The 22,497-nt window shown below is 44.0% G+C and overlaps 1 protein-coding gene across 1 annotated transcript in view; it reads right to left on the bottom strand.

Annotated features, from left to right (window-relative positions):
* The window catches only part of STAB2 (stabilin 2), a 116,976-nt gene that overhangs the window by 15,801 nt on the left and 78,678 nt on the right, over positions 1-22,497 (bottom strand). The window contains exons 49-58 of the mRNA XM_034403404.3: positions 18,121-18,267; positions 16,718-16,858; positions 15,764-15,823; positions 15,004-15,180; positions 14,784-14,876; positions 7,562-7,708; positions 5,588-5,644; positions 3,537-3,660; positions 1,726-1,875; positions 710-814 (exon numbers count right to left, since the gene is read on the bottom strand). Coding sequence (XP_034259295.2) covers positions 710-814; positions 1,726-1,875; positions 3,537-3,660; positions 5,588-5,644; positions 7,562-7,708; positions 14,784-14,876; positions 15,004-15,180; positions 15,764-15,823; positions 16,718-16,858; positions 18,121-18,267 — 1,201 coding nt within the window. The remainder of the gene's footprint in view (positions 1-709; positions 815-1,725; positions 1,876-3,536; positions 3,661-5,587; positions 5,645-7,561; positions 7,709-14,783; positions 14,877-15,003; positions 15,181-15,763; positions 15,824-16,717; positions 16,859-18,120; positions 18,268-22,497) is intronic.

The following is a 22,497-nucleotide window of genomic DNA, read 5'->3' as shown; positions in this document are numbered from 1 at the left end:
TTTGTTTTGCACTTGCTCAAAGCATCAATGTTGTAGTATAGATACTCCATAACTCATCCATTTCCAGTCTATTAAATTGGGAAATGCAACTTTCAGAACTATATTCTCTTGAGGATATCAAATTGGGAAAGGCTGCCCTATTATTGTTCAAATCTATTAATCTACCTATCCATTCATCTACCTTAGGAAGCAATAGCAAGAGCCTTGATGGCGCAGTTGACTAAGTGCTGTTAAAGTAGCACCAGCTGCCTGCAATTACTGCAAGTTCAAATCTCACCAGGCTCAAGCTTGACTCAGCCTTCCATCCTTTCGAGGTAGGTAAAATGAGGACCTGGACTGTGGGGGCAATAAGCTGACTTTGTATAAAAAAGAACACCGCTTAGGGGCCCCCGAAAGCCCTACTAAGCAGGTATATACAAAAGTATGAAGGCTATTGCTTAATGCATTGTAAGCCGCCCTGAGTCTCCGGAGAAGGGCAGCATATAAATAGAACCAATAAATAAATAAATAGGAATTAATTTTCAATGAATTATCTCATAGTACTTCAATATCAATAAAAATATGAGAATAATATTGTTTTCTTTAAGTTCCATACAAGAAATCAACATAGGAAAATAATTTAGCCATTTGACCAGTCTAAAAGACAAAAGCAAAATGAAAATGTTCTCTACAATCAACAGATTTATATGATCAAATATTGTAGTCAGACCTAATTCCGTTTCACAGAGCCGTCCAGTCCATCCAGTTTCACAGAAACAATGTCCTGATCCAGAAATTCCTTCATCACACTGTCCATGTGCCGTACAATCGCAGGCTATGAATAGAACATTATTAGATTATTAGGAGAATGATCCACATGGACTACTCACCGTAATTCATAAGTTGGCCTTCTGCCTTAGGATCATTAAGTTAGTCTTTAAAAAAGGCGATTATCCCAATAATTAGAAAATTAACAATGATCTAAAATATGGCTTTGTATAAGGGTCTATTTATAATAGCTGTCTGTATTGCAGATTTCCTAGTCCTGCTAAGATGAATATATGAAGCTCCCTTGTCCTGAATTGTAGGTCTCATTACTGGTTCGCATGAAGGCTGTCCTAGAACGCTAGAAAATAGAAAATACACTCTAGAAAATAAGAGTGTAGTGTACAGATTTGAAGGGAAAAATGTGATTCAGAGACAGATAATCCACAGCCTTGAAATCAAAGTAAACTACATTTATCTTTTTCCAAAGCTGCATGGGAACTGCATAACAATTTAGAGAATCTTTGCGACAGAAATTCCTGTGAGCAGATCAGGAATTTAAAATACAGAAAGCTTATACATAAAGCATTTTATAGTTTTTTGTAGATTTTTTTTGGGGGGGAAACCCCAAATACACAAGGAAAAAGTGATAACAATAGAGAGACTTCAGCTCCTAAGAGCTATCTAGACATTTCATTATTTTTTTTAAAATGTTCATTTTATCTTCCATGGGATCCAAGCTATGCAGGTTTACAAGCAATCTCCCACCCAGGCACAGAGTAAATTTAGTTCAGTAGCATTCCTGCATTATTTGTTTCAGATATGCTAGGGATCGTGGTTCCTGTTTGGATTAGAAGAAGTGAAGTTAGCTCTCCCAGATTTAGGTCAGACATTTGATCCAATGAATCATGCAAGTCCTCCTACTCTGGCTCAATGTTATAGTATATTTGTTATTTAACTGTAAGTCAACAGGTAACCTACTTTTGCATTCCAAGCCATATCTTCCTGGCATACAGAGCTCACATGAAGTCCCATTGAAGGGAGCATTACAAACGCATTCTCCTGTGCCAGCATAACCTTCATCACAATATCCATGGTTATTGCAAGGAGCTTCTGGGCCTCCTGGGCAAGCTGAAGAGGAGTAAAAGGCAATGAATCAATCCTTACTCATATAGATTTAGGAAAAAATTATTCCATCTATGCCCTCCAATAATACATTGGGATTTAACTGCCATAATCCCTTGGTCCTTGCTTACTGGCAATTCTATGGGCAGAAATCCAAGATATCTGGAGACCACTAAATTGGTGAAAGCTTAGTCAGTTAGGATTTCTAGTTCCACAAGAAGAGTCTCCATTTTCAGACCCAGAATATCTCATTCATCTCCCTTAGCAAAAGTTCAAATTATTTTCAATCTCTATCAGGAAAATATAGAGAAATTAAAAATTGCACCAGCCTATTTTTCAGACATTAAACATCTCAAAAGAGTATATCAAGAAGTGAGGATCAGATACAACACACTGGGCATAGCAATTTGCAATAACGGGATTGTCCTTAATAAAATAATGCAGTGTGGGACTATATTGTATTAACTGTTTACCCTTTTTTGTCACTTTAGTAGTCTATTAGCATTCCAAGACTACTAAGAATGCTCAATCTTTCAGGTTTTCTGCTTTTTTGGGTACTTTTACAAACCTCTTTTGCACTTCTATAAGCTGGAGGCTACCATTGATCCTGCAGATACTTTCCTCATGGCAATGGAGGATGTCATTTTGGGCACAAGGAATTTACATTCAGGGTGAGTTTGGTATTTGTATGTGAGCACACCAACATTCTGAAATTATTTTAGAGAGTTCAAATGAAGATATAATACAGGGCAGAGCTTCAGTTCAGTCTGCAAAAAGCAGATAAGATGCCCACTGGAATCAACATACATTTCCTTTATAACAACATTCTTTCTTGACTTTAATTATGGAAATTAGCCCAATAAAAGGCAAAGAGCATTAATCCTTTCAGGCTCTTCAAAAGTTAATTATACAGACAAGGGATCAGAAGCTCTTGATTTCAGATAGGTCAATTCCCCCACTCCAAACCTCAATCAATTTAGTCGAAGAATTGAATCTGCTGAACAAAAATCTTCAGCTAGTTTAACCTTAGCTTTTGTAACCTGACCTATTTAGATGTGTTACACTAGAATCCTGATTTTGTTTCACCAGCACGACCAAACTGACTGAGGATGAAAGGAATTGTAATGCAACATAATCGAGGAACATCATTTTGGGGATGGCTGATCTAAACAAAGTGATCTAAGACAAACAACATTTTTTTTTAAAAAAAGAAAGATGATTTGGCTACTATTAACTTAAGTTTCTCCAAATTTCATTTGGTTCAGTGCCTCCACTACTCAAGCACCTACTCCATTTTTGAAACAGGCTGAAAATCCTCTAAAACTTACTTCAATGTATGATAACGAAAAGAATATACCAGGAGAAACAACTTTTCACTTTATTAGATTTTTTTAAAAAATACCATCTGTCTTTATCATATACTACATGGTTGGCTTGCCAGCTTTTCTGCTTAAAGGTCAAAATAGACATCATGTGGGAGAAATGTGATAATATATTTCAGGGGATTTTTTTAGAAGGATCCAGTTTTCACTAGAACAGTGGACCAACCTTCCCCTTGTTCTTTGTCTAGATATGAATTATGTCCACTCCTAAGCCTGCTAAAAACCCTACATAGATATTCATAGTCCTTCATCAAAGTTCAAGTATTTAAGATTGCAGAGACTTACCTTGGCATTTATTTCCAAAGAATCCTTTACAGCACTGTGGTATCCTCATTGCCAAAGAGCATCTTCTCCGACAGCCTGGCAGGGTCCTGTGAGCGATGGTATATTCACATTGCTGCTTGTCTCCCTTATTATTTTGTATATGGAAATAGGAAAACAAACTAACCAACCAGGGTATTAGCAGGCATAAACATCTCATAAGGCATAAACATCTCTGTCTGACTGTTGGCATGAATTCCAACCTATTGTATACAAACAATGTACGGACTTACTTTGTTAGTAAGGAGAGACCGTGTGGTGTAGTGGTTAAGGTCAGGGGTGGGTTCTAAATTTTTTTACTACTGGTTCTGTGGGCGTGGCTTATTTTGTGAGCATGGCTTGGTGGGGGGGTAATGTAACTGGGTGGGCATGGCTAACTTTTTTTTTTTACTTTTAAAAGCATTTTTTCTACAACCTTAAGAGATTGCAGAAAACAATGCTTTGAAAAATCTCTGCCAATCAGGCAACTCAGCTGAGATCGTCAGAGGCTTTTCAAAGCATTTTTTCTACAACCTCTTCAGCTGAAGAGGTGGTAAAAAAAATGCTTTGAAAAGCCTCTGACGATCCCAGCTGAGCCGCGGGATCATCAGAGGCTTTTTTTTTCTTTTAAAAGCATTTTTTCGGCTGAAGAGGTTGTAGAAAAAATGCTTTTAAAAGTAAAAAAAAAAAAAGCCTCTGATGAGGTGGGCGGGTTAAGCAAGCGGCGACCGGGCCGGGGACCGGTTCGGGGGAGTGGCCAGCCAATGTTATTACCGGTTCTCGGAACTACTACAAATTTTTACTACCGGTTCTTGTGAACCGGTGCGAACCGGGAGCAACCCACCACTGGTTAAGGTGTTGGACTAGGAATAGGGAGACCCAGGTTCTAGGACTTCCTTCCGCATGGAAGCCAGCTGAGTAAACTTGATCCAGTCACTCCCTCTCAACCCTAATGAAGGTCAGCCTGTGCAACATACTGGCTGGCTACTCCTCATTGCATGAGACATTGATAGTTTCCCAGTCTCCTTGTGAACTATGTGAGTCCAGTTAAAAGAAGCTAACATTGGAACCAAATGGGACAAAGCTAAGAAAAGTAACAACTTAATCTTTTGCACACTCTGATTTGTTCAGAACAAGAAGATAGTATGATTTTTTTTTCTTCTCCAACACTTTCAACATCCTAGGGCCATGATGGTGAACCTATGGCATGAGTGCCACAGGTGGAACTCAGAGCCCTCTCTGTGGGCACGTCAGCCATTGCCCCAGCCCAGCTCTACCACGCATGCGTGCGCGCCTCCCACCGGCTAGCTGGTCTTTGAGTTTCTGCTGCACATGCACAGGGCACAAGCAGGGGGATGCGTGTGCATGCGCAGAGAGCAGGTCGCAAGCACAGGGCAGAGCACATGTGCAGGGCGCATGCATTGGGGGAGCTTGCATTGCATTTTGGGGGTTCGCACGCATGTGCAACTCCATGCCCTGTTTTGGGCCTGGAAAGCCTCCTGCACCAACCTGGAAGCCAAAACGGAGCACGGGGGGGCTGGGGCGCATGCAGGGGGATGCATACATATGTGTGGGGGGCTCTGATTGCATTTTGGGGGTTTGGGCATGTGCGCGTGCATTCACGCGCATGTGTGCGTGCTTTGGGCACTCGGCACCAAAAAGGTTAACCATCACTGTCCTAGGGCTACAGAAGACTGGATAATAAAATTATAATGGTTTGCAAATAACTAGTACTGATTTTTTCCCCGCAGATTTCACGATTATTTGGGGAGGATTTGTGCAGTGATTTTTTTTTTTTTTGGCCTTTAAGGTACACTAATCCTATGTGAAGGCATATAAAACCTCTTATGTCTCCCTGCTCATCTTCACATATAGGAGCAGATATTTACCACCAATATTTGGTGATTTATCAGGAAATTTGGAAATATGGTAAAGAAATAGAAATTGGGGGTTTTGATTCACTTTCTCCAAACCCTTTTTTTAAAAATCAGTTGATTATTTAAAAATTGAGTAAAAAAATGTAGAGTCACAATTACCGTTATTTTACTTCCACCAGGACACTGATAATTCCTGAAACAGTTGACACAGTCTCCCTATTGAGAAAGGAAAGTACATGCTTTAGACCAAACACTTAACATTTACCAATTTTTAAAAGCACACACTTCCTTATGCGTACAATGTAAATGCCTTAATGCATGAGCTACACAACCCAGCATTGTGAAATACACAGCAGACATAATTTCCCCTTATTTTTGCAATCACACTCTTGTATAGATAGATGTAGTGATTTCCATACGCCAATATAGAATCTAGCTCTTGCTATTTGCAAAAATTTCATAAAATCAGCATATTTGTTTTACCGGTCTTGTTCATGTTAAAACTGTATGGAATGCACAAATCACTGTCAGAGAAATACAAGAAGAGTTGACAAGTTGGAAACCGCAGCTTCCTACCCTGATGAGGCGTCAATGCTTTTGGTTGAATTTGGCAGAATCTATGCCACAAGGAATCTCAAATGCATAATGGAGAATTTTTCAAAAAGCAAGTCTAGTAAACAAGATAAATGAAGATAAAGAAAGCACTGCATTTCATCAAGTTGTCTTTATAATAGGATCTAATACCACTGAGTCATAATGCTTTCCACGTTTATAGGTAAGATAATTATTCTTGCTAGGCCACAGCAACAGCTAGCATATTGGCTACTTAAATACTGTTGTTTTTTTAAATAACAAAACAACTAGGAAGGATCAAATGATATAAGAAATGTCATACCTATTTTAACCCTTGGTCTAAATATGACCACCTATATAGCAATGAGAGCAAGTTTGGTGTAGTGGTGAAAGATACCAGACTAGGAAATGGAAGGTTGGGAGTTCCAGGATGACCTTAGGCATGGAACCAGCTGTCACTCTTGCTCAACTTTTGGAAGTAGGCATTGGCCAACTACTTCCAAATCTTGCCAAAGACTTCTGGAGAAAAAAAAATGGCGGCCTGAAGATGGCCCCATTAAAAGCAGAGCCAGAGATGTGCCAAAGAGCCAGAGAGTAGATTGGCTCCTCAAACCTCCCCGGATAAGGAGAGGAGATGCCCACAAGTGTTTCAGACATTTGCTCCTAAACAAGGAAACAGCAAGACAGAAGTCTCTGGCCAATTTAGAGCTCTGGAAGATGAGAGATTAGTCATCTTACTCAAACTGCAATTGGTGCCTTTAATTTTGCATGCTTTCTTTTTTAATTACATCTAGAAATTGCTTGTTAATTGCTTTTTAACTATTATAAACTTTTGGATCACCAAGTCTGAAAACACCAGGTGAGTTCTCCCTTCAATCCTTAATGAAAGAAAATTTTAACTACAAGCTTAACAACTTTAAAAAAAATAAAAACAGCACAATGCTAATTAAGACTTTAATTACAGAAAATTATAACCCGATTAAGAGTCCAGATAAATTTGTAACAAGCTTGTGGAAATTAATTGTAAATAATGCTTCCTGTGGGAAAGGAAGCTCATTTTGAATTTTTTCTAAGAGACAGTAGAGATAACCAATTTTAAAAATTGGACACTTTTTGGAGGGTACAAAATATTTTAATTAAAGAAGAATATATAAATATAATTGAATGAATCCCCGCGCTTCAATGAGTAATAAATAGATAAGCATGAATATGTGTTTATATATACATAAGGTGTTCCAGAAATAATAGGGCAGCTACTGAAATAAGTGCCAATCACACAATGTTGATATTGTTATTATTAATTTATTATCTTCATTTTGGTTATTATATTTTATTAATATATTTGTGCAAGACTAATAATCTCTTTTTGAATAATGTATTACTTTTTTAAAAAATTACTTTCAAATTTGGAGTGCTTTATTGGTTCTGGGACAGGATGGGTGGATGGATGGATGGATGGATAGATGGATGGATGGATAGCAAGCAAGCAAGCAAGCAAGCAACTGCATTGGATTCATGTGATATCTGGAATGGCAACAACATTTCATTAGAAGGACTGACCGGAAATTCAGTTGTCATAAAAGTGTCACAACGACCACCAAGAATGGGATCAGTTAACATGCAATCAATCCCATAAGCAATGCCATCATCAAACTCTAGATGCCTTTGTATTATCTTGCATCTCCTATCATTAAGGAACAATTCACCCTAAAAATAGATATAAATTCATGATGATATTAATAAAAACTATATGACATGATTAGGGAAAAAGATTAAATTAATCAACCTGGTACTTTTCTTACTTCTGGATAAAACTTCCATAATCTAGCCAGCATGGTTTATAGACAGAAAGCTTATATGTATATATTTCTCCATCATACAATTCTGTTTTAGAGTAAGTAACTTTTTGTAAAGCACCAAAAAGGAGTAAGAAATATTGAAAATAAGAAATCAGGCATTCCTCGAATTAAAACTATAATGGAGCCTACCCATTAGGGTCATAAATCATGATGGTCATAAAGAAGATTGTCATGTCGTTGAATCCAATTTTTATGACTGCAGTGATTATTAAAGGACCATCACAGTAGTAAAGTGAATGTCATGGTCATTAAGTGGAGCCATTGTTCTCTACTAGAAGTAAATTTATTTATTTAGAAAATTTATATTGCCGCCTATTCGCACATGGTGACTCAAGGTGGCTTACAGGAATATAAAAATATCATATATAAAAATTAAAACTAACAGAAGGATATAATCAAATAATAAATTAATAAAATAGTATAGCTCCCCCCTCCCACCCTGGCGACAACACATCACATAAGCTATTTAATGGGCTCCATTCCACTCTGCATTTCCCAGGCCCACTGGCAGTACCTGTTGTGGCCCCGCCCTCTGAGCCTGTCCCATCGGAGGAAGAAAGCTCCGAGCATGAGGAAGAGGAGTCAGCCAGGCCTCCCTCTCCAGGCCCCTCCCCTCTGGCATTGTCTCAAGTGCCGGTCGAGGGAGAGGAGACAGCTGATTCCAGTCAAAGTGATAATGAGACATCATTCCTGGACGCACGCCTCCGAAGGCGTGATAAACGTTTGCAGCAGTTTAGGAGGCGTGCTAGGGATTAGCACTGAGTCACTGGACCACACCCCAGAGACCACACCCCAGAGACTATATAATAGAGAGTGGTGGTCAAGGAGCTTTTGTGACGAACAAAGCAAAACCTTGGAGTCACTAAAGCCTCGTCCGGAACTGCTGGGAGGAATATTATTTCTGTTTGGACTTTCTTGAACGTTCGTATTTTATCTGTCTGTTTGTGCAAATAAAGTCCCTTGGCAGACGGTGTGTCTATCGCTGCCAAGTCGGAGATAAGAACTGGGTGCGTTCCAAAGTGTTTCCTTAACCCTCGGCTGGCTGTGTGTGTGTGTGTGGGGACGGGGACAGATCATCTTGTTCGTCACCCCATACTCCATCGTTAACCCACGATGGACCAACAGCTGCAGCAGCAGTTGCAGCAGATACTGCAGGCCAATCAGCTTCTGCAACAGCAAGTAGCACAGCTAACTGCCCAACTTGCTTTGGGAAATGCTCCTGCAGCTCCACCTCCTCCCCCTCCCCGTCCGAGATGCCCAGTGAACGTGCCAGATAGGTTTTCTGGGCAGCAGGAGATGTTTCCGGCCTTCTTGGGACAATGCCAACTGTTTATGGCGATGAGGCCGGAGGATTTTCCGGATGACCGGGCTCGGGTGGCATTTGTTATCAGCTCCCTCTCTGGCACTGCCGCCCGATGGGCCACGCCCCTGTTGTTGCAAGATAGCCCCTTGCTCCTGGACTTTCAGGGCTTTTTACAACACCTGCGCACCATGTTTGAGGACCCCCTCCGGGTGCAGACGGCAGCGAGGCGCATCAAGGACCTCCGCCAAGGCAAGCGCCCCCTGCAGGACTATATTGCAGAGTTCCGACTGCTAGGCCAGGATTCGGCTTGGAATGAGGTGGCGCTGATGGACGCTTTCCAGGACGGCCTTTCCGACGAGATGCAGGACGAGCTGGTTCGTGTGGAGGCGCCACCGACCCTCGACGCGCTGGTGACCCAATGCCTGCGCATCGACGCCCGCCTGCAACGGCGACGGCCCCGTCGGGCTCTTCCGGAAGCACCGACAGCGTCGGCACCCCCGCGTTTCGCACCGACAGCGCTCCGGACCGCACAGCGTTTTGTGGCGACGGCTGAGGAGCCCATGGAGCTCGGAGCAGCCAGACCTCAACTGACGGCCCAGGAGCGGATGCGGAGACGTCAAGGGGGGTTGTGCCTCTATTGCGGCGAGGCGGGACATTTTGCCGCCTCGTGTCCCCGGAAGCGGAGTGGACTGCTCAAGCCTGTTCCGGAGTCTCGACGCGACCAGCCGGGAAACGGGCCAGGCCTGGCCTAGGGGAAACTCTGGGTCAGGCACGTGACCATGCCCCGCCGGAGTCGGCGGCTGTGGACTGTGAGCCCCCTCGGCACCTGATTTTGAACACCCGGGTGTTGTTGGCTAACCGGTCGGAGGGGCTCCAGGCGCACGCGCTGGTGGACTCGGGGGCCACCACGAACTTTATGGACCAGGCCTTTGTGGCCCATTACAAAGTCCCCTTGGTTCCAGTGGACCCTCCGTTGAGGGTCGAAACTATAGATGGGCGGGAACTCGTGGCGGGACCCATCAAAACCGCTACCCAGCCCTTGCGCCTCGCCATTGGAAACAACGAGGAGGCGATCCAGTTTTACGTAACGGCGGATCTGCACTTTCCCTTGGTCCTGGGGATGGCCTGGCTTCGGGCGCACGACTCTCAGGTGGCGTGGTCAAGAAACGCCATCTCGTTCCCGAGCCTGCAGTGTGTCGACCACCTTCGCCACACCTGCGCCGGCCAGGACGTCTCTGCCCCAAACGCCTCCTTGCCTCCGGAGCTGACGCCCTTCGCCGACGTGTTCAGCGAGAAGGAGGCGGACCGCTTGCCCCCGCACCGACCCTACGACTGTGCGGTGGACCTAATGCCCAATGCACCCCTGCCCTCGGGACGCCTGTACTCCATGTCGGAGCCCGAGCTGGCCGCCTTACGGGACTTTCTGGAAAAGAACCTGGCCCGTGGGTTCATCCGGCCTTCGACCTCCCCGCTCTCGGCCCCGGTCCTCTTCGTTAAAAAGAAGATGGGGGACTTGCGCCTGTGTTGCGACTACCGGCGCTTGAACGCCATCACAGTGCGAAATCGCTACCCCCTACCGCTGATCCCAGAGCTTATGGAGAGGTTGCGGGAGGCCTCGATCTTCACTAAGCTCGATCTCCGAGGGGCCTACAACCTGGTGCGCGTGAGAGAGGGGGACGAGTGGAAGACGGCGTTCGGCACTCGGTACGGACACTTCGAGTATACCGTCATGCCGTTCGGATTGACCAACGCCCCCGCGGTCTTCCAGCACTTGATGAACGATGTGTTCCGGGACATGCTGGATCGGTTCGTGGTGATCTACTTGGATGACATTTTGATCTATTCCCGGACCCCGGAAAGTCACCTCCAGCATGTCCGCCAGGTCCTGCAACGCCTGCGGGAGCACCAGCTCTATGCGAAGTTGGAGAAATGCTACTTCTTCCAGACTTCCATAGAGTTCCTCGGGCACATCATCACCCCCGAGGGCATCGCGATGGACCCGCGCAAGGTGGAGGCCTTGCGCAGTTGGGAACCCCCGCGTCGGGTGAAGGACGTCCAGCGTCTGTTGGGATTCGCCAACTACTATCGGACCTTCATCCCGGGCTTCGCCACCCTGACCTTGCCGTTGACCCAGCTCCTTCGGAAGAAGGTCCCGTTCCAGTGGGGGCCCCCACAGCAGCAGGCCTTCGAGGTCCTCAAGCAGGCCTTCCTCACGGAGCCAGTCCTGAGGCACCCCAATCCACACCGTCCGTTCGTGGTGGAGACGGACGCGTCCAACGTGGCGATTGGGGCGGTGCTACTACAGGCTCCGGTGGATGGCGGCACTCTTTTTCCCTGCGCATACTACTCCCGGAAACTCAACCCTTCCGAGCGCAACTACACCATCTGGGAAAAGGAGTTGCTGGCCATCAAGGCCGCGTTCGAGGCTTGGCGACATCACCTCGAGGGGGCCCGACACCAGGTGGAGGTGCGGACGGACCATCGGAACCTGGAGCACCTCACCACGGCCAGGAAGTTGAACCAGCGGCAGATCCGGTGGTCGTTGTTTTTCGCCCGGTTCAACTTCCACGTCACATACATTCCGAGCAACCTCAACCAGAGGGCGGACGCGCTATCCCGTAAGCCGGAATACTTTTGCCCCAAGGACTCCCTTCCCCCCCGGACGGTGCTGCCAGCAGACTCCTTGGCCGCGGTCCAGGAACCGGTGGACCTGCGGGCTCAGGTGCTGGAAGCGCAGCGACAGGATGACTGGTCGCAGCAGCGGAGAGCGGACGTCGGTCCCGCGTCCCCATGGACCGTGGAGGAGGGCTTGCTCAGACACCGGGGTCGGCTGTACGTGCCCACGAGTCCGCTCCGAGCCCTCGTCATGAACCAGTGCCATGACAACCCCGCGGCGGGGCACTTCGGCTTCTTTAAGACTTTGAACTTGGTGACGCGGACTTTTTGGTGGCCTCGGGTACGGCACGACGTGCACGCCTACGTGACGTCCTGTGTGACGTGCCGACAGGCCAAAGCCGCGTCCGGTCCCCCTCCCGGACTCCTCCAGCCGCTGCCGACACCGGAGAGACCGTGGGGAGCCATCTCCATGGACTTCCTGACAGACCTGCCCCTGTCCGCTACGTACACGACCGTCCTCGTGGTGGTGGATGCGCTCACGAAGATGGCACATTTCATCCCGTGCCGCGGCCTGCCCTCGGCCCGCACCACGGCTCGCTTGTTCCTGCAACATATCTTCCGCCTCCACGGCCTGCCGGACCGGGTGGTTTCGGACCGCGGGGCCCAGTTCACGGCCCGCTTCTGGAAAAGCCTGATGGCTGCGCTGGAGGTGCAGGTGTGCCTGTCGTCGTCACATCATCCGGAGACTGACGGGGGCACGGAGAAGGTCATCGGCATACTGGAGCAGTACCTCCGCTGTTTTGTCAACCAGCAGCAGGACAACTGGGCCGAGTACCTTCCCCTGGCGGAGTTCGCTTTTAATAACTCCCAACACACCTCCACCCAGATGACCCCGTTCCATGCCAATGTCGGATACCATCCACGGCTTTTCCCGTTGACCATCATGGATTCCCCTGTTCCCGAGACCCGGGACTTCCTCTCAGAGCTACAGGCGGTGCAGCAACTGGTGCGGCGGCAGCTGATCCGGGCGATAGAGGATTATAAACGGTTCGCCGATCGCGCCCGCCGGGCGACACCACCGCTGGAAGTAGGAGATCGGGTGTGGTTGTCCACGAAACACCTCCCCACGGACCGGCCGGTACGGAAACTAGCCCAACGCTTTATCGGTCCCTTCCCTATCGAGGCGGTCATCAATCCGGTGGCCTACCGGTTGACTCTACCCCGCTCCATGCGGCTCCACCCTGTTTTTCATCGGTCCCTCCTGGTCCCTGAGGCCCCCGCGAGCCATCTCCGCCGCCCGCCGACGCCTGCCCCCCCAGCCGCAGCCGATGAGGACGACGCCTCGACGTACGAGGTGGACAGTATCCGGGACTCCCGTTGGCTGAAGGGGCGCTTCCAATACCTCATCGCCTGGAAGGGGTACGGGCCCGAGGATTTCACCTGGGTGGACGCGTCTGCCGTTCAGGCCCCTGACCTGGTGCGGGCTTTCCACGAACAGTTCCCGTCCCGACCCCATCCCGACCGTCAGACCCGGGGGAAGGGCCCTGCGGTGGGGGATAGTGTTGTGGCCCCGCCCTCTGAGCCTGTCCCATCGGAGGAAGAAAGCTCCGAGCATGAGGAAGAGGAGTCAGCCAGGCCTCCCTCTCCAGGCCCCTCCCCTCTGGCATTGTCTCAAGTGCCGGTCGAGGGAGAGGAGACAGCTGATTCCAGTCAAAGTGATAATGAGACATCATTCCTGGACGCACGCCTCCGAAGGCGTGATAAACGTTTGCAGCAGTTTAGGAGGCGTGCTAGGGATTAGCACTGAGTCACTGGACCACACCCCAGAGACCACACCCCAGAGACTATATAATAGAGAGTGGTGGTCAAGGAGCTTTTGTGACGAACAAAGCAAAACCTTGGAGTCACTAAAGCCTCGTCCGGAACTGCTGGGAGGAATATTATTTCTGTTTGGACTTTCTTGAACGTTCGTATTTTATCTGTCTGTTTGTGCAAATAAAGTCCCTTGGCAGACGGTGTGTCTATCGCTGCCAAGTCGGAGATAAGAACTGGGTGCGTTCCAAAGTGTTTCCTTAACCCTCGGCTGGCTGTGTGTGTGTGTGTGGGGACGGGGACAGATCAGTACCAGGTCTTTAGCGCCTTCCAGAAGAGTGTTAGAGTGGGGGCCATTCTAATCTCTGGCGGAATGATGTTCCAGAGAGAGGGAGCCACCATGGAGAAGGCCCTTCTTCTGGGTCCCACCAGGTATATCTCCCTACGGGATGGGACCCGCAACATTTCTTGCCTCCTCACTCTACTGGGTTGGGTAGATGTGACCGGCAAGAGATGGTCTCTCAGATAACCTGCTACCAAGCCATGAAGGGTTTTAAAGGTGACAACCAGCACCTTGAATTGCACCGGAAGCAGTGGTGGGTTGCTCCCGGTTCGGTCCGGTTCTTGTGAACTGGTAGTAATGGTGGCAGGAGGTTCTGCCCACCCGCCTGGACGTCATCATGGACGATCTACGCGCGCTCCCATTGCAAACCAGTAGTAAAGGTAAGTGGAACCCACCCCTAACCGGAAGTCAATTGGCAACCAATGCAGCTCCCGCATTGCAGCTCCCGCAGGAGAGGTGATACATGTGCACATTGAGGTCTGCACAAAACCATGTGGTTCACTGCATTTTGCAACAATTGGAGTTTCCGGATGTTCTTCAAGGGCAGCCCCATGTAGAGCATGTTGCAATAGTCAAAATGGGAAGTTACAAGGGCATATAAATGTTTGCAGAGATTGTTTGAAATCTAGGGTGATATAACACCCTGATTGCCAGAGGTAACTTTATAGACTCCTATGACATTTGGTCAAACTATGTTGGTTATATTTTTCCTCTATGCTGCTACAAGTAGAATAAAAATATTTGATTGCCCTTTGTACTTATTTGACACTGACATTTATTTATGATGCTGCACAATGATAAGCACAATAAAAATATGGATCAACTTATTTAAAAATGAGAAATACTCACAATATTGGTGTCACCATCACCACATTTCACACTAAGATCTGAACCTTGAAGTGTTTTCAGTGACTCTGAGCTTGGCAGGGCATAAGCGAAAATCTGTGGAAGACACAGTGAAAAGATGGAGGAAATTCACGTTTAGAATAGACAAGTTCTATTGTGTTTATTTTATAAATTTAAAACTAAATCTGTAAATTTTATAAATTGTGACCTTAGTACTCCTTACCTTAGCATTCCCAATAACATGGAATTTCAAATACTGTAATAGTTTCTCTTTGTTTGACATTTTGAATAATTCATCTTGCTGTTCCTTTGGCAGAGCTCTGATTACGCTGTCAGTGGGCCAGAACAAAGTAACTGGCTGATGAAGAGGATCATTAATAAGATTTATCAATCCTGACTTCTAAAAGAGGACAAAGAAGAAATCTGATTTTCTTTCTCAAAACAATTTGCATGTAATTTATCAAGCAAACAGTGAAAAGAATGGATGGAGTCTTTTTGACATCAACAGTCAATTAAGGCATATCCACCATACAGGCGACCAATCGATTTAAGAAGAATTATGATTTTGAACTCTAAGTCAACCATGTAGACCAGGGGTGTCAAACTCAAGGCCTGTGGGCCGCATTTGGCCCATGGGGTGCTTAGATCTGACCTGTGGGCTTGCCCTGGAAACAGTAAAGGACCAGCCCGTGGTGCCTCTGCCTGCAAAAATGGAGCTCGGGAGAGCTGTGTGCGGCCATGCTAGACTCTGTTTTCAGCCGTGATGGCCTCCTGCAACTTTCTGCCAATAAAAATGGAGCTTGGGAAGGCTGCGCACGGCCCGCCCAGGGTCCGTTTTTAGCTGCATCGGCCTCCTGTCACCCTCTGGCAGCAAAAATGGAGCCCGGGGAGGCCAGCCCTCCCCAGCCCCCCCCCCAAGGTTAAACACAACCCTGATGCAGCCCTCAATGAAATCCAGTTTGACACCCCTGATGTAGACTTACTTCTATCAGGTTGTAGAACATGATGTGTTCACTGTTTGCTGCAACAGTTTTGAGGTTTTCCTAGGAAGAAAAGAAATACTTGGCTCAGTTTACCTATTTAGGCAATAGAAATATGTGTTGAGAAATACTGTCAGCACACTATGAAGAAAAAATGCAATGCTGCTTTCAGAAATATATCACAGGAAATATTTTTGGCTGTAGGTGCTTCACTTAGTATCTTAACAGAAGTGGGAAGTGGGAACAGTTGCTTTTGCAGACTCCCAAGAGGAACAATGGAATATGCATACTGTACTACTTGTTCTGAGAATAATATGTAGAAACAATTCTAATACATAGTCCTAACTTGGGGAGGCAGTGGAGGACAGGAGAGCCTGCTGTGCTATAGTCCATGGAGTCACAAAGAGTCAGACACAACTTAGTGATTGAATAAAAACAACACACAGTCCTAACTGGTGCAGTGGATTGCATTTTAGTGAAAAACAGGAATTGATTTTTGAAGTCAAGAGACTGTGAAGGCATATCTTTTTCTACCAGCATCAAACTGTTCTTGATTTTATCTGGAGTTTCTGCATTGCCTATTAATCTTGATAGTTTATATTAGCTCTCCCACGGTGAAAATAGTAGTTGGTAGAGGCTGACAATGAAGAAAGATTCTCACTGTCATGTCTTGTGAGGTTCCATTATGCCACTGAGATCCAAAATAATATGTACATTTGTATGTGTAAGCAACATAGACATGCCTGTGTTTTATATAGTTGTCCTATGTCACCAACTGATAACTTAACAATGTTTTCTTGAGGAAACTTTTTTCAAAATTCATTTTCCCTATCACTTAATTAACATTTTAATTCTATTCTAACTCTAACAGGTTCATTTGTTAGCAGAAAACAACATTGTGATCGATAACCCAGTAGCTTTTCATTAGTTGATAAATTCAATGCATATGGAGGGCACCTTTACTCCTTTTCCTTTTCCAAAAGGAAATTCTTGAGTCTTCTGTGGAGCCAGGACCTTATCTATGATGTGGATTACTCCATTCGTGGTGATTATATCACTGGTCAGTATCTTAGCTTTGCCATTCAAAAGGACCGTGTTCTAAAAATAAAAATAAAAATGTACAGTACGAAGTAACAAAGCTCTCCTGCAATCCTGAAATAAAGCAAAGTAAACAGTTTTATTGCTGATTAAACAATTAAAGGAGAAACCACTTTTCCTTTCAGTGCTATGTACAGTGCTGCTCAGCATGCTTGCCAAGAGGAAAGAGCAAGTGAACATAGCATTCATTACAAGCAGGATGGCACATTTGAGCAAGTGTTGCTTTATTGAATGGGCTCAGTTTAAATGCACAGGAACTGTTCTTGCATCTAAAGCAGGGGTGTCAAACTCAAGGCCCGTGGACCAGATCCGGCCTGTGGGGTGTTTAGATGTGGCCCATGGGGCTGCCTTGGAAACAGCAAAGGACCAGCCCATGGTGCCTCTGCCAGTGAAAATGGAGCTCGGGAGGGCCGCCTGTGGGCCTCCCAAGCTCCGTTTTCACTGGCAGAGGGTTGCAGGAAGTCGACACAACCCAAAATGGAGCCCGTGAGCCCGTTTTTGTGGACAGAGCACTCGGGCCACCACAGGAGACCCTGACACAAGTGACCAGTAGTGGGTTGCTCCTGGTTCACCCCAGTTCGGGTGAACCAGTAGTAGCGGCGGCGAGAGGTTCCACCCACCTGCCCAGACATCATCAAAAATGCTCTGTGCATGCACAGAAGCTTCTGAGCATGCGCAGAAGTGCTGCATGCCCACGCGCTACCGATAGCGAACCGGTAGCGCCGGGATTTGAAACCCATTACTGCAAGTGATGCTGAACTGGCCATGCCCACCCTGGCCAAGCACACCCAGGCCCCCAAGATCTGGTGTGGCCGTCAGTGAAATCAAGTTTGACACCCCTGATCTAAAGTGTAAACATTGATTGCAGGTAAAGGTTGTGAGAAGAGATCTGTGGATTATGACTTCTCAGAAGAAGCAACATAACATCATATCGATTCAGGAAAGTGTCTGCATCTAAAAAAACATGATATTTCCAAAGCCAATATAAGAGAGTGGGATAGTGACCCAACATTTTAATATTAGAATTATAGGGACTTAGGTATTTCAGAAGATTTGGCAGATCAAAAACTGTACAATTCTATCCAGAAAGGATCAGTTTATTTTCCCTTTCCAAGTTTTCATGATATTTCTGTGATATCTGCAAGCAATAAATCATAATTTCAAGTTCCTTATTTTATATGTAATAATTTCAATATTGCATCTTATCCCTGGAAAGAGCAATGAAGGTGTCGTTATATACCCAGTTGATGAAAATTGGTTACCTGTGCAAATGTGATCTTGAGTGGTTCTCCTTGGAGCGTGATGACAGTTTTATCTGAAGTCAGATCATTATACAGCAATCCTTTACATGATACAATATGATAACGCAGGATCTGGGGCAGCACACCTTTGGAAACCCAGTTGGTCATCTTGAAAAAGAATTGTTCAGAAATGATTGACTGTCCCCCACACATAAACATCAAACGCAACTTCCCCCTGCTCAACAGTTACAAACTCAGAAAAAAGAATTTGATGTGGCAGATTTAAAAGAATTTATTTCTAAAACTTTGGATGATAAATTTCAAGAATCACAACAGGAACTTCAAAAATCACATCAGGAATTTTTGCAGGAAATTAATGAAGTTAAAGACATGGTGAAACAGAATCAAATTATGGTGACCAAAAAAATATCAGAAGTGGCGTCTGGCCTGGCAGATTTTATTGGGAAAGTTGATTTTAAAGTTGAAGAATTTAAATCAGAAGTTAATGTTAGGATGAAAGACAATGATTATAAAATTGATGAAGTTGACAATAAAATGCAGAGAATTGAAGATGAGATTGTTATGATACAATTCCGGGCGATGGAATTTGCCATACGGCTTCGGGGAATTCGAGAGGAGGAAAGACAGGACTTGAGACAAGTTTGCTCTGAAGCCCTGGCTAAGATTTTACAAGTTAATCCTGATTTGGTATTTCATAAAATAGATAAAATTTACAGAGTGAACTCTTGGGTGGCCAGGCAAAGACAATTACCCAGAGATGTGGTCATATACTTTACTGAGAGAGAAATTAGAAATGATATCCTGCAAAAATCTTTTCACACTTCTATACAAGTGGGGGGCTCACGGCTTGTAATTTTTAAAGAATTACCTCCTAAAATGCTGAAAGCTAGAAAAGAATTTGGTTTTCTTGTTAAGGAATTGAAAAATTTACAGATACCCTTCCGGTGGGATGCACCAGCTGGGGTAATTTTCAGATATAAGGGAGAAGGATATCGGTTGAATACCGTGGAGAAGGCGCAACACTTTTACAGTACTATTCTTATGGAAAGAACACCATCTCCACGTACATCTACAGTTCTGGAGATTAAGGAGAGTGAAGAGAGGCAATTGAAAGAACAGTCTAAGCAGGAATTAGAAAACGTGCAAGGTGCAGAAGGAGGTATTCTGAGTGAGCCATCGCTGGATTCTTCTCCAATTTTGGATTTGATTCAGTTGACTGAAGTTAAAGATCAACGTATAACTAGAGCTCAATCCAAGCTACTTAAACAGAAGCAACAACAACAACAGGAAAGACAAGACAAGAAGGCAGTTAAGAGCACTGCACAAGAGATTGGCGCTATGGGAGGAGCGAGATCGAAGCTCGCGGATGAACTTCAAGCATATTGCTCCGCGCTCCAGAAAGAGGCTAATGACCTTTAAGTGTTTATCTTGGAATGTCAATGGGTTGAATTCAGCACAGAAAAGGAAAAAATTATTTACATATTTGAAACAATTTAATAATGATATAATATGTTTACAAGAAACGCATATTACAACTCAAGATCAAAAATATTTGATAAACTCAAAACTAGGAGCACATTATATATCTTCAACTTCGCAGAAAAAGAATGGTGTGGTTATTTATGTAAATAAAAAATTAACAGCAAAAGTTATAGAAGTAGATCAAGATGGTAGATTTGTAGCAATTGAATTGTTTACAGCAAATGGTCAAATTCTTTTGATTGGAATTTATGCTCCCAACCAACAACAGGATTATTTTTACAAGATGTTACATACTAAAATATTGCAATGGGACTACAGATCTATTTTAATTATGGGAGATTGGAATGGAGTAATTGATTCCAAATTAGATAAAAAGAGCTTGGCAAAGTCTAGAATTAGATTACCACAGACCTTTTTTGATATGAAAGAAGATATGGAACTAAAAGATGTTTGGAGAATACATAACCCAAATGAATTGGATTACACTTTTTTTTCTGATAGACATAGATCTTTTTCTAGGATTGATTTTTTCTTGTTGTCAAATGATCTACTTGTTAAGACAAAAAGAACAAAGATTTTTCCAAGAACTTTGACTGATCATAGTCCTGTATGGATAGAAATCGAGATGGATAAGGTTGAGAGACGTTCTTGGAGATTAAATGAGAACTTGTTTAGATATGAAAAAAATATAATAGAACTTAAAAAGCATTTGAAAGAATTTTTTGAAATAAATTTGAATAAAGGTACCCCAGTTGAAATTGTTTGGGATGCAAGTAAAGCTTATATGAGAGGGGTACTTATCTACATGAATTCTAAACATAGACTGTTCCGACAAAAGAAAAGATCTGAGTTGGAAATGGAAATAAAGAATAAAGAACAGTTACTTATTAAAAACCCAACAGATGAAAGAATACGAAGTGCTATAAAACTTTTGAAAGACCAATTCCAAATGCTTATGGCGGAACAAGTTGCAACAAGTTTACAATACGCGAAGCATAATACATTTAGCAATGCTAATAAACCGGGCAGATGGTTGGCTTACACATTGAGGAAAAAACAAAGTATACGGACTATTGATAGTATTGATATTGGAGGGAAAGAAATCTTTCAACAAAAACTAATTAAAGAAGCTTTTGTGGATTATTATACTAAACTATATGCCAAAGAAGAGGTGCAGAATGGACTTATAGAAAAATATTTAAAGGATAAGAGAGTTACAAAAATTACTGATCAACAAAAGGAAAGAATGAATCATCCTATAACAGAGGAGGAGATAACAGCAGCAATTAAACAGCTAAAAACAGCCAAAGCTCCTGGCACGGATGGTTTGACTGCAGTGTATTACAAAACTTTACAAGCTGAAATGGTGGGACAACTTAGAGATTTATTTTGCAATATTCAACAAGGGGGTAAAATACCCCCATCCTGGACAACTGCTTATATATCTTTGATACCAAAAGAACAAGTTGGTCCTAAAAAACCAGAGAACTACAGACCAATATCTCTTTTGAACACAGACTATAAAATTTACGCGAAGGTATTAGCCAACAGGTTGATGCCAGTAATCCAAAAGGTGATTCATGAGGACCAAGCGGGATTTATTGAGGGTAGATACATGAAGGACAATGTAAGGCAAGTAATAGACTTATTGGAATATCTTGATAAGAATAAACAGATTTCTGCAGTGCTGGTCTTTTTGGATGCGGAGAAGGCCTTTGATAGAGTGGATTGGAATTTTCTACTAAAGACTTTAAAAAAGATGGGCTTTGGGGACCAATTTACACAGGCAATTTCAGCAATTTATCAAGAGCAAAAAGCACAGATTATTATTAATGGAAGTTTGACGACAGAGTTTAAAATTGAAAAAGGAACAAGACAGGGATGTCCGTTGTCCCCACTTTTATTTATTTTAACATTGGAAGTCTTGCTAAATACAATACGGGACTCAAAAATTTTGAAAGGCATAATGATAAGGCAAGAGGATTATAGAATAAAGGCATTTGCAGATGATCTGGTGGTTACCCTATCACAACCAATGGAATCAATAATCTTGATGAACGACATTATACAAGACTATGGTAGAGTTTCAGGTTTCAGAGTGAACTCAAAAAAGACTAAAATGATAGTCAAAAATATGACACAAGATCGTAAACATGAGTTTGAAAGGAGGGCAGGTTTTGAAATTGTACCTAAGGTAAAATATCTTGGAGTTCAGGTTGCAGAATCAAACATGAAATTGTTTCAAAATAACTATGAGGTGTTGTGGCGAGAGGTTCAGAAAGACATGGGGACTTGGAAAAAGCTGCAACTGTCTTTATTTGGAAGAATAGCAGCAGTTAAGATGAACATTTTGCCAAGATTTCTGTTTTTGTTTCAAATGATTCCGGTGCTTAAAAGTGATAAACAACTGAAAGTTTGGCAAACTGGACTTAATAAGTTTGTCTGGAACGAGAAAAAGCCGAGAGTGAAATTGAAAATTATGCAAGATGTTCCAGAAAGAGGAGGCCTTAAACTTCCAAACCTACAGTTATATTATGATGCAGCAGCTTTAACTTTAACAAGTGATTGGTTTGGAAGTAAAAAGGCTGGAATATTGAATGCAGAAAGTTTTGATCTTGAATTTGGATGGCATGCTTACCTATTTTATGATGACAAAGTTGATAAAGTATTTAAAAGTCATATACTTAGAGACTCTTTGATGAGAGTTTGGAAGAAGCACCGACTCAAATGGGATTATAAAATACCGCTATGGCTGGATCTTGGTCATACCTTGTGGAATACAAATATAATGTCACTCGGGGGGTTTTTATACAAAGAGGTTCTTTTTACAGATGCGGGCAGATGGCAGTTGAAGACATTGCAGACACTGTTGGACGAAGGGATTAATTTAACCTG

The sequence above is a fragment of the Pantherophis guttatus genome, chromosome 7 (assembly GCF_059756535.1).
Source record: "Pantherophis guttatus breed Tessera chromosome 7, ASM5975653v1, whole genome shotgun sequence".
Classification (NCBI taxonomy): domain Eukaryota; kingdom Metazoa; phylum Chordata; class Lepidosauria; order Squamata; family Colubridae; genus Pantherophis; species Pantherophis guttatus.
Note: the sequence above shows the minus strand (reverse complement) of the source record. Positions and strands in the feature narration are given on the sequence as shown.